Source organism: Paramacrobiotus metropolitanus, unplaced genomic scaffold (genome assembly GCF_019649055.1).
Source record: "Paramacrobiotus metropolitanus isolate TYO unplaced genomic scaffold, Prichtersi_v1.0 Parri_scaffold0000440, whole genome shotgun sequence".
NCBI lineage: Eukaryota > Metazoa > Tardigrada > Eutardigrada > Parachela > Macrobiotidae > Paramacrobiotus > Paramacrobiotus metropolitanus.
Window position 1 is genome coordinate 9,764 of NW_026570660.1, and position 12,397 is coordinate 22,160.

The following is a 12,397-nucleotide window of genomic DNA, read 5'->3' on the forward strand; positions in this document are numbered from 1 at the left end:
CAGTATCAACAATTCTGCAAAAATACGGCCAGATTATTATTAATTTTGTCTGGGATTCCGTCGGATTGTGATTAATTGATTTTGATATGGGTATTTGACTAGTCCCAAGTCGACACCGACACTGGGGAGTGTCCTAAGTGTTTGTTCATTAAGCCGACGAGCATTTTCAAGTAGATTTACCTGAGCACGATGGTATATTATGTGAAAAGCCTAATTTAATTTCAAGCACCTCTGGAATTGTTTGGGGCCGGAAATGCATGGACCTTTAAAGTATGATCCATGCTTTACAACGCCGGCGCCCAGGAACTATATCTAGGTCTCGTGCTTATTGGAAAACCGCATCCGATTGGTAGAAATCATGAAAGCGATTAGCATTATTAGTCCCAATCTTGCGGCTATTGTAACGTTTCATGGATAAAATGCACATTCTATTCGATCATGAACCTCCTCCGTAGCGAAATCATCGAACTGGACGTCTTCGGATGTAACATCACGCAAGCAACCGCGAGGATTTAAGAAACATGGATGCAGCCGAATTTAATAATGTGCAAGATTCAATCGGGTTTGCGTTTGAAGATTCCGAAAAAAAGCACTTCTCCGGAATGTCACAGATATCCAGTATCGGACTAGTGTACTGCACCATCGCTACGCCGGAGCCCATACACGTTTACTCATTTACCGTTCTTGGAGAATTTGTTGCTCGAAGCTAGCGGGGCTATCATATGTGTCGGCTGACGACGATCCCGAAATGTGCATCTTGGAACCGGGGATGCTCAGCGCCAAAGATTCCGAGTGGGTTCGGAAGCTGCATTGTGACTGATCGTATGTGTGGTACCACAACTTCATTAAAAAGATACCAGATCTAATTACCGACAAGGATACAGACGAAACTGGCAATAAGACCGGCCGAAACCAATATTATACACTGAAAGCCCGTAGTCAAAATCGCGGCCAAATAGTACTCAATTCGTTTAAGGAGAATTTATACCATGGCAGCAAGATGAAAATTAAATTTTCGAAATTCTAAAGTGTAATAAGAAGGGTTACATTTGTTACTGAGCGGAAGTTAAATTACGTAAAAACGAAAAAAGTTATTCAAGGTTTTCCCATTCCTTTTTTTTGCAATTGTTACTTCCGCAAAATAGCGACTTTCTTTCAGCAACTTTTACAATTCAGAATCATTTGATCGAGTTCAGACTTTAGCAGCATGGAGTGAAAAATTTATCACTGCGTTATGTCTAGTGCGTAGTTATGTTGCAGCACACACGCGTTGTGCCAGAGAGCATAGTGAAAATATGTCGAAATTGGTATATTCTCTTGTTAAACCACCTTCCCTTCAAACACCGACGCAGGAACTGTTTCGAAGAATTAATTTCCATGATTGCGCAAAATTCAGTTTAACGCGGCAAACATCTTGTTTTGTAATGAAATGCTTCTGTGAAATGATTATTGTGGAAATTCCTACAAACAGCGGTTTGGCGGTGATGTAATTCCTTGAAATATTGTACGAGTACCACTGATGCCGTTAATATACCAGTACAATATACAGATATTATTGTAGCTCATATTTTGCGCTGCACATACTCGTAAAATTCTTGTTCTACTTTGCTGATATAAAAGAAGAATGCGGTGCTGTTCGTATGGCGCATATCACCAAAATCAATTAAATCTAGGCATAATAGTTTATAAGTTTTGCCGAACCCAGCCGCGTATCTTGCTCTACCAAACATGAATGTTCTACGATCCGTCTGGATAATGTTGATCTTGATAGTCGCGAGTTTGGTAAGATGAAATCTAACATTTATTCTCAATTACCACCATATATCGATTCCACTATTCGTTTATACGAGTACGCATTTGGAACAACCCAGAGCTTAGAGTGGATGACCTTGTGCTGATGTTGCAAAGTTTGATGGTTACAAAGCGAATCCATATCAGTCTTATAGCATATATATAGAGCTGTATACTGTACTTAATATTTTCATCAAATGGTATAGGTTTTTGACATAAATTATTTTGAGGTTGACCAGAAATTACAGTGAAGAAATGGTACAGTACTAATCGTAAATAAATACTTTCATTTTGCAGCTGGTTGGACCTTCTGTATGTAGGATTTGCAACCCGGAAAACAGGCGATTGTGTCACGTTCACGAGGAAATCGTTAGAGATCCATCGAATGACCAGGGATCACTGTGAACGAAGCCGGCTATCCGATGGGCATCAAGGAAAACCTCAACAAGAGTTTTTTTAAAGAATTGGACAAAAGGCTGATCATATAGCGTTTCTGTACATGCTGTAGACATGAGGGTCGTACTTCACTTGTAGCCTGTTGCTTAAATCTCCGAGATTACGTGTACTAATTGTCGTCAGTAACCGGTGTCGGCCTTAGTGAATCACTGCCCCGTAGAAGGTAATATAAAATTTGCTCGGACATAAATTTCCAAGTTGCTCTGCATTTCATAACGGTGAATGCTGTCGTTTTGTGAAAATGTACTCGGTTACGTAAGAAAACAGTGCTACTAGATCATCTTGACTACAATGCTTAGCAATAACGCTTCGCAACGGGTTGTTCCTGCGTAGGGATCTAAGATTCTCCAAGACAGCTGCAACCCGAGAACACCAGGTCAGATTTAGTTTAGATGACGTTGATATCGTTTTTTATGTACGAAGGATCGAATTAAAACCATTGAAGTAGTCAGCTAGTTTACAAAAAGCTGACATGTACAGTCACAAACTCATTTCCGGTTTAAAACATAATTATACATATGTACCGTGTCAAACACATTAACGACAATCGGCGCTGTAAAGAAGGGAAATCAACTGCCCGTTTTACAACGACAGATACATATAAGCCCATAGTTTTTTACTCTTTTATTAGTGATTCGACGGCCTGTACGGTTTCCGCGTAGACCTTGCCCAAAGTGCCTTCATATTTAACCAGAAATCCAAGGAAATCTTGAGCGGCTCGGACGACTTCGGTATGATGCTGTGTGCTAGTGATGAGAACGGAGTCAGCAGCAAATTGGTATGCCGCCCCGATTTCCTTAGCAGCATGTGGCTTAAAATAGTCAACGACCTCGCTGACGCTCTTGATCAGTGCACTGTCATCAGCGGTAGCATCATTAGCCTTACCACTACCATTCACAAAGCCATCTATGAAAGCGATCTGCAAAAAAGCATAGTTAGTACCATAACAAACTGCATACTGTGGGTAGGGAAACGCACCACACGATGGGCTATCCGGACAGCTCTTTTGAACCACCTCCAAATTCTTCCGAAAAACCCTTTGATGCCTGTAACCAGTATCAAGTTTGTTCAAAAGAAAGCATCGAAGGTCAAGCAAATGGTTGGGGAGACCTTGTTCGGTGATCTTCGTAATCAACTCTCTGGCAATGGCCTGTGCCCCGCCGGCGTTGTCAAAGCCGTTCAGCTGCAGCTGACCTTTAGCAACACGCAGATCCGACACAATTTCCGCGCGACGACCTCGGTGGAATGTGTAAGGTCGTCGAAAGCTGACAAGGTTTGATTGGCTTGCCGAAGTAAGCTGGATGGGACGGTTTCTTGCGTGGCCTGTTGCACCTCGGCAACAGCTCGTTTGATGTATGGCTGAGTATCTGTACACCGTCATCATCACAGTGTTAAATACTGTAGAGTTAAAGACTTCAACTTATTATTGTTAATTCAAATTTTAGATTTGTTTATAAATCATAAATAATTTTAGTCCACAGAGTACGGTACTGTACTTTGTAAGATAGAGGAGGCAGTGGAAGCCGTAACCGCACAGGCAAGAATAACTACTAAACTATTCATGTTGAGTGAACTGGTGCACGACTGAAACTGTAATCGAAATTTTACCAAGCAGAAGAAAAAGGATAATGTTTAAAACAAAAGCTGAGTTAATTTTGGCTCGATAACTGTTTTACTTCGCAGCTTCGTCGGCTTTTTATATATGCCGGATGACTGACGGGTTAACCGGCTATTTTGCTCCAGAAGCAGCAGAAGGGCGGAACTTATATTTTGATCCTGTTCAAGCACATCCTCATACTCACTGCTGCGGCTCCCCAGACGGATATTCAAGCTCACTCACAATACAATTGTATCTCTAACCAGTGATAAAGTCTTTGTAAAATCCTCAGTGCTATCAATCACGTCGAGAAATGTGTTGGTTTTAGAGCAGTTATTTCGTGAATACGGAAGTCTTATCAGTGTGTTTGTCTTCAAGTGCCTGTTTACTGTTTTCTCAAATGCAAGGTTAACCGCTACTCTAAATGCATTACTATTTGTTTTCGTGACAAACTCCATTATACGCATAACATAGTTATGTAGTATTTCTTCTAATTCTCCATTTCCTCTCTGATGTTTTTGTGTCTTGCAAACGGTTAAGCATTACATAAAACGTGATGAAACAAAATGCAAAATACGGCTGAATAATACAATACGCCGGTGTAAACAACGGTACTTGTGATGTGGTACTCCAATTTTTGCTATTTACAATATATTAATTGTTGACCAGTAAGTAAGTAAACGACTGCGCACGTCTTATGTTTTCTTCATTTTAGCGGTGTTTGGATGGTATTCTACGAGTACGTTCGTTTTGTCTGCCTATCAATTTCCACAGCTAATGTCAGGTAAGGGTTTACACCAAATAAAAATCTTAATCATGGTGTTTTGATGAACGAATTTTCCGTGGTACTCTGTACAATGCAGAGCAAACATGTACTCATCTAATTTCGAGCATCGGTCTAATGTCATATTTTTAAAAATCGCATAGTTAAAATAATATTATCGGAGTTAAGCGGAATCGGTTTAATTTGTTATTGTTTTTTTCTACATAAATTTTGAGAACCGCTTAAGCTTTTGGTTCGTAAATTTGATATCCGTTTAACGATATATCATAATTTTATTTCCATATTTCAGCTCAATTTGTATTGGCCAATTGTGAGCAATAAGGATAAAAAACACACGTGAAAACGTTTCAGCTGCATCCATATACTTAATACTGCGCGCGCTATTTGTTTTGTTGCTCCGCGGTGCCGTCCGAGTCGACGACTTCGGATGGACTCTTACAATGGACTATTCCACAATTTTTTGGGGCCACGCCACCTTCAACGCCGGATATCGCAACAAGCTGAAAATGTTTTTTGTCAGTCTAGTTAGTTACTACAAGAGAGCTCTTATTATAATCTAGGAATACGTACTACGATCAGATTCAGTAAATGGATGAAAGGAAAGAAAATTATGCTCCAAAATTCCTAATTAATTTTTGTCTTTATTGTCGTATGACAGACATTTACACTTACCGCAGCAACAAGCGCTACCAACAACAGCATCCAAAGTGATTTCAGCACCTGCATTGTGGCTAACAAAACTGTATACCCAGAACGTTCAAATAATTGAAAACAGCTTAGTAGAACAATCTTTGACATAAATTCAACGTAACCGATAAGACAATTTCTTAAATATGCACGCAAACGATCTTTATATACTTTATGAGAAATTTTTTTGCTGCAGTGAACGTTGTTATGCGGAGTTGTTATGCATGTGATGTCATATAAAAGAAAAACATGGTGATTTGTGAGGTATTTCAGTGAACATTCAAAAGTTATACAAAATCAATTCGCGGATATATTTAGCCATGTTTGTTCTATTTTTTGAGTTTCATTAATGATTCATAGGTACAAAATGTCAACAGCCGATACGTAGTACGTAAAAGTGTTTACTGCTGTTTAGTGGTTAGTAATCACTGATTACTATCATTAATAATAATACGTTCGTTCCTTCCAGCAGTAGTGAAGGCATACATCGGTTCTGAAAATTTATGTAGAACGAAAACAATAACAAATTAAACGCTTCCGCAAAACGCCAATAATATTTTTGTAATTAAGCAGTCTATGAAAATATGACATTACACTAGACCGATTTGGACGTCAAGATCATAAGCTCCGCTGTTTGGAATATTTTGCCGTGTACATAATGAATGAGTACTAGTAGTGTTCAGAGTATACAGTACAGGCAATTCTGTGTCCATTTACGACAAGAGTTCATTAAACTATAACTAAAGTTTTTGTTGCGATGCATTTTTTCTAGACCAAAGAAAATTAATACGTGAGATAATTGTTTTCATAATCAATATACTTATTAACCAGCCTGGGTATGGTATTATCCTTCCCATATATCTGTAATTCACAGTCATTTTTGAGCAAGAATATTTTAAGGAAGTGGCCCGGTACATGGTACCAGATTCGTGTACATGCACGAATCTTTCTCTTTCGCGCCCTCCCAAACCCTTTTTCTCTTGTTTTATGACAATCTGTAGTCACATGATTTGTACACAGGCCTGAAAACCGTTTGCGCGCAACATTCGCGAGTTATGACTGTGAAAGAATTCCCAAAAGTTTAATACATTCAGGTGTATCAAAAGTCTCATTATGGACCGATCTCTTTCAGATTTTGCACGTAAATGCATAACCACGAAGAACGTTTTACACCGATCCACTGTTCTAGCATGTTTTCAAATTTTAAAATGAATTTCAAAAATTTTAAAATTCATTTTAAAATTTGAAAAAATCGTGGAAGTCTGGATCGGTGTAAAAACGATCTTCATGGCCATGTGCATTTACATGCAAAAATTTGAAGGAGATCGGTCTATAATGAGACGTTTGGTACACCGGAAAGCATTTAAACTTTTGGGAATTTTCTACCATAACTCGCGAACCTGATGTTGCGCGCGCAAACGGTTTTCAAGCATAAATCATTTGACTACAGAATGTTTTAAAACAAGAGAAAAAAGGGTTTGGGAGTGCGAAAGTGAAAAATTTTGTGCATGTATACGAATTTGTACCATGTACCGCCACTTCCCTAATTCGACAGGATACGGAAAGCATTAAAAGGGCTCTTTGCAAGCCGTGAAACATAGAAATGTACTACGATCACGACAAATGCACTCTAAAACGCGGGATGCCGCATTATTCCTGTAGAATGCATCCATTTCCGCACCTTTATTGCTTTTTGCGCAAACAAGTTCAGTAACGCATTTTAGATACATCGATCACGCATTGCACAGACAACAGTGGTCAATTAACTGGGACAGTGTAGCCGGGTTGGCTAATGTGCCCATTGAATTGTATTCCGTGCAGTTAATTATGCATTCGGTGCATTATCGAACTCCGGATGGCAGTGATCTTGGTAAAATGGTATTATACCCCACGATTACTATTACGTAACCGATGATGTCATTCGACTCAGTTTCTCTTTCTGAGTTGACTGGTCATAGCCTTTTGGGAGGAAAAGGTCATTTAAAGGTCACAGAGCACAATGCATTTCTATAGTGTTTTACCGTCACTCACGTCTAATTTGTTTGTTTTTACACAGTATCAAACTTTTCTCGACCTTTTCACAACAAACTCAAGGTCACCTAAAGGAAAAGTGTATAGAAAACAATACATTTATATAGTGTACATTTATACCTTTTTATCACTGGCGTGTGATTTGTTTGTTTTTACACAGTATCAAACTTTTCTCGACGTTTTACAAAAAATTTAAGAACTATATCATGCAAAATATTTTAAGAACCCCAAGAAACCTAAGAAACCTAAGAATCCTATGAAACCTAAGAAACCTAAGAAATCTAAGAATCCTAAGAAACCAAAGAATCCTAAGAAACATAAGAAACCTAAGAAACCTAAGAAAATTATATCATGCAAAATATTTTAAGAACCCCAAAAATCCTAAGAAGCCTAAGAAACCTAAGAAACCTAAGAAACCTAAAAAAATTATATCATGCAAAATAGTTTAAGAATCCTAAGAAACCTAAGGAACCTAAGAAATCTAAGAATCCTAAGAATCCTAAGAAAGCTAAGAATCCTAAGAATCCTAAGAATCCTAAGAATCCTAAGAAACCTAAGAAACCTAAGAATCCTAAGAAACCTAAGAAACCAAAGAGATCTAAGAAACCTACGTAAGAAACCACTGTTAAAATAAAACAGTAACATTATTGACCTAAGAAAGAAACCCTAAGAACCTAAGAAACCACCGCTGATATAAAACAGTAACCTTATTGACCTAAGAAAGAAACCCCAAGAACCTAAGAAACCACCGCTAATATAAAACAGTAACCTGATTGACCTAGGAAAGAAACCCTGAGAACCTGAGAAACCAACTGTAATGTAGAACGGTAACTTGAATGACTTGATCACGTGATCCTGGATCCACGTGAACTATGCATTGTTCGACTCGCAGTCTTTTTCTGAACAAAATAACTATAGGATGTTCACTTCTGCGAAGAAAACACCAGAAATTTAATAACAAAATTTATATATATATATATATATATATATATAGCATTTTTGACCGTGACCTTTAGATGACCTTTTCCTCCCTTAAGGTCATCGCCATTCGACTCAGAAAAAAATACTGAGTCGAATGGAGCCATCGGTTACGTCATAGCAATCGTGGGGTATATTACCATTATACCGTGATCTTGATGGTGCATTCAGATCAGCTGATCCATTCTTCGGGACGAAGAATCTAAGCGGAGGGTAATGTTACGATCGTGGAGGTTTACGATCATGGACACTGGACAGCGTGGATTGCATGGCTGTATGTATCTTTATGGTGATATTGAAGCAAGTGATATAAAATAGAAGCAAATGATATTTATTTCTTTGCCGCATTATTCGGCTGTGCCATCCGGATCGGCAACGGAGTCCTCCAGTTCCGGTACACAGCCGACCGGCGCGGGACAGCGGCGCTTCTTTCCGTCCACGCCGGACATTGCGCTGAACTACAATGGAATCATCAATAAACCAAGGGAATCAACATTGATTTACCAGAATCAGTGTATTAATCAGATATTTTCGACAAATATCATGAGCATCATGATGGCGTACCGTAGCGAGCACTGCAACCAACAGCACCATCCAAAGGAGCCTCACTGTTTGCATGGTTTCTTTCTTTTTAAGTTAAGGAATATACAGGCAAAGAAATCTCTTATGCGCAGAACATTTATTTGCGGTAAACGGTTTGTGAAACGCTGATATACATAAACGAGCGTTTTATATACAAACTACAAAGCACAGACTATGTTAGCATAGGTAAATGCCGTACGCACTTGTAAGTTGTACATAACTTATAGCTTGCGAATTCATTGGTAAACAACAATTCAACGGTGGTTTGTCCATTAAATTCGTTATTAATATGAGTGTATCTGTGTATGTACTCGTACTGTATTATACTATGTACAGTAGATGTGGTGCATACGGTATCAGAGTTATTGTGACGCACCGTTGTTGTTTTGAGCATGACTTGCGGTACATCGTGCCGCTTTACCAGTAATTCTTACCAGTATCCTGCAGTATACACTGTACATCAGAAAATAATTGCAAATTTTGTATCCCTCGCGGAGTTTTTGTCGCGGAGTGCGTTCTGAATTGTTAACAATTTCTTCGTGGCAAAACCCCATAAAACCACCCCATAAACTCGTAGTTGTGAACTGGTACTGCTGGATAAAATGATGGAATCGACGGCATAAACAATTTTCACTAGGAATAAAATCATATAAAATTATCTTCTCTGATGGATGCCTATGTGGCAGTTTAACTGGTGCTAGCGCTAGAATTCAAGGCGTGGCTTTACTTTGACTAATCGGTAAACTTCTTTATTAATCACTCCAACCAAAGAAAACTCGATGCTGCTTGCACTGATAAATATTTCCATACAGTAACTGTCTTCTATTCGTACAGCGGCACAAATAGTTATTTTCTTCCAATGGATAAGAAATCGGATTACTTGTTTCTATTATTGCTATGCTTAATCTTTTCTAAGCGTACGTTATTGATTGGCAGTTTAAAGTTTTATACGTTTCTCAAAAAGGAGCAACTGGGAAAAACACGAACATGTACAATACATTATCCAAACATCGGGAAGAAAAAAAGATTACTAGCATCCAAGACATGTAAAGCTTTAAAGTACTAAGGCACTTACAGCTAATTATAAGGCACTTACACCGGCTGCGAAGAATGTATCACTTAAGGGATATTCCTCAATAACATGCTCACTACTGCTAATTAGCTCCGTCGATCATGTAATCACACATTCCTGCGCGAGCGTTGGCACGGATGCAGATTTGCTTTTCTTATTCCATGCACTCCACGGCAGCCAACACGATCTGATTTACTCTTAGGAACAGTTTACGGGGAAGCCGCAGCTGTCAGTGATGCAGTAACTGGAACTTTTTCCGCCGGCATTTGTTCCACACAGGGAACCTGATCATTACAGACGCTGTAATACAATGAGGAATTCCTTACTGTCCGCTTGCCTTACACTTTTGGTAATCGAGCAGATAACTGGTAAGCAATTCTCGTTCCCGTACCTGGTTCATTTTATTTACATTTAAGTTATGTAACTCAATTCAGTTTAGCTAACCTGCTGTTAAAATTGCACTTAAATATAAATGCTAACGCATTTAAAGATTTTAAGTACTTATTTGTTGCTTGAATTTTTTTTATTGGACAGAATCTATCCTATACATAGTCATTATTAATAATTATCTGTACAGTAATTGCCGTTTTCAACATGTAGATTTTTTTTAACATGTTGAATATGGTTTTCGGGGTTAAGCGTAGGAAGCTTAATCTGATTTCAATAATTGCAGGCAGCCAACGAACGCCCCTCACCGCCGCCGGTAACGAGCGAGCCTTGGCGCAGTCCGATGGCACGTGCGGATGTCCCTGGATTGAATATCTCTGCGAGCGCCGCTGCGTGGAGAAGGGATACACGCGCGGTGGTAAATGTCATCGATATGTTAAATTATCCTGTGGATGCTACGGTGAACGAGGCCGGCTACGGTACAATGTATGCTGATACATGCTGATGCAGCCAACAGCTTCAGTGGCCACAGTGAACGAGCTGGTGGAAATACTATAATTTACAATAAAAAAATTAAAAATTTGGCAGTGTAATTATTGTTGCTGGTTGATACATGCAGTATTGGTAACTTTTTGAGGGCCTAGCATTCAGCCCCGCTTATTGTGTTGGGTTCGTTGTGGAAAAGTATAAGTTGTTTGCGTAATTGTTAGCAATCATTTTACGTTGTTAATGAGCACAAATAAACCTGTTACAACTTGCTAGCTAATAAACCTAATTTTTCCTATGCTTCACTCAATTTTGCTTATCGAAGTTGCTATTTTGTAGCCTTGCATAACGTGACAAACGGTAAACGATCAATAAGGGTAATATATTTCGAAGGGACAACTTCCGGGCTGTATACCGAAACAGCCGCGCAGATCTTAAAATGCCTTTTCTCTTTGTTAGCTATTTTCAGTTTTATGGATCATAGTAGTTATATATTTTGATATGAAATATGTTTACCGCTGCAGCCGAACAAATAAACAACGTGGAACTGAATAATCGTCGACGCCAGCGTGCATGAAATGTCCATTCCGCATTTCATTACCAGCATATCAAAGGCTGCTTTACTCGGTGGTGCACCGCATACTGCATATGTACAGTCACTAGAAAAATGCGTAATACTACAGTGAAATTTCGACGCTTCCACAACGCCCAGTTTCTGGGATTCTGGCAGTACGAGCAGTTATATTTACGGCGTATTTACACATCAGATGTTATGTTCACTTTACGATTGTTACTATCCCGTTATCTGCTTTGTCATACAGCACTTACGTGATGCGACAGAATGCGGAAGATATATATTTGGCGGAAGGTATACTGGCGATATTTTTCTTAGTAATCACATCTGGATACCAGCTTACTATTTGAAAAGGTCATCATATCCTGCATTACATATTCTGTATATGTTCTGGAGTTTTGTCGGATCAAAAATGGCGAAATTAATATTACTGGGTGTTTTGGGTTTATGTCTCTTGTTAAACCACGTTGCGAGTAAGTCTAATAAGGCAGCAAAGTACGGATACGAATCACACAATGCATATAGTCACGCTCCGCTACCACTCAATATAATTAATTACTCAAAATTAATTAATTGAACAGTTCGGTCTTCTGTGGCACATGTGTTTGTAAAGCAAAAGCATACAGAGTTTTAGGAATGTTGATGATTATTAACTGCGCTACTTTCCTGAAGGTCAAGCAGGAAGAGGAAATGGGACGCGACCGGTCATTCCGCGACCGGTTATCTCGTGTGGATGCCCAAAAACTGAATTGTGCAACGAAACCTGCAAAAAACAGGATAACAAAAGGGACGTTGCCGTGGAAAATTGTGTGTGCCAGGATCAGCGGCTCAAATGGTCCTCCATCCAAAAGTGTTAAGTCCAGAACCGGCTTAAGATGCGGAGTCCTTTTTCAAGCCCATATGGACTTCTTTATCAATTCCTGCACACGGCTCCTATATTCATCTTTAACTGCTAAATATGATATCGGCTTT

General features: G+C 39.0%; 1 protein-coding gene and 1 long non-coding RNA gene across 3 annotated transcripts; one reads left to right on the forward strand and one right to left on the reverse strand.

The window, feature by feature from the left end:
- Nucleotides 1-2,621: 2,621 nt before the first annotated feature.
- LOC129602400 (uncharacterized) lies at nucleotides 2,622-3,628 on the reverse strand. Its single transcript, XM_055501409.1, has 3 exons — nucleotides 3,358-3,628; nucleotides 3,226-3,293; nucleotides 2,622-3,166 (listed from the first exon to the last, which is right to left on the reverse strand). The coding sequence occupies exons 1-3, from the start codon at nucleotides 3,626-3,628 to the stop codon at nucleotides 2,864-2,866; spliced, it is 642 nt and encodes a 213-aa protein (XP_055357384.1). The 3' UTR covers nucleotides 2,622-2,863.
- A 634-nt stretch (nucleotides 3,629-4,262) lies between these two features.
- LOC129602401 (uncharacterized) lies at nucleotides 4,263-9,099 on the forward strand. 2 transcript variants are annotated; one of them, XR_008692401.1, is made up of 3 exons: nucleotides 4,263-4,455; nucleotides 4,560-4,628; nucleotides 8,496-9,099. It is a non-coding gene; the product is annotated as an uncharacterized LOC129602401 (long non-coding RNA). The 2 variants fall into 2 exon arrangements; XR_008692402.1 differs by lacking the exon at nucleotides 8,496-9,099 and adding an exon at nucleotides 4,918-5,162.
- Nucleotides 9,100-12,397: the final 3,298 nt, after the last annotated feature.

What these genes read in the sequence shown, in the direction of transcription:
- LOC129602400 (XM_055501409.1), bottom strand. Translation starts at nt 3,628, where the DNA reads ATGACGGTGTACAGATACTCAGCCATACATCAAACGAGCTGTTGCCGA. An exon ending in TACGAAGATCACCGAACAAG is followed by an intron (nt 3,294 to 3,357) that starts GTCTCCCCAACC and finishes TACTGGTTACAG; the next exon opens with GCATCAAAGGGTTTTTCGGA. An exon ending in TCCGGATAGCCCATCGTGTG is followed by an intron (nt 3,167 to 3,225) that starts GTGCGTTTCCCT and finishes GCTTTTTTGCAG; the next exon opens with ATCGCTTTCATAGATGGCTT.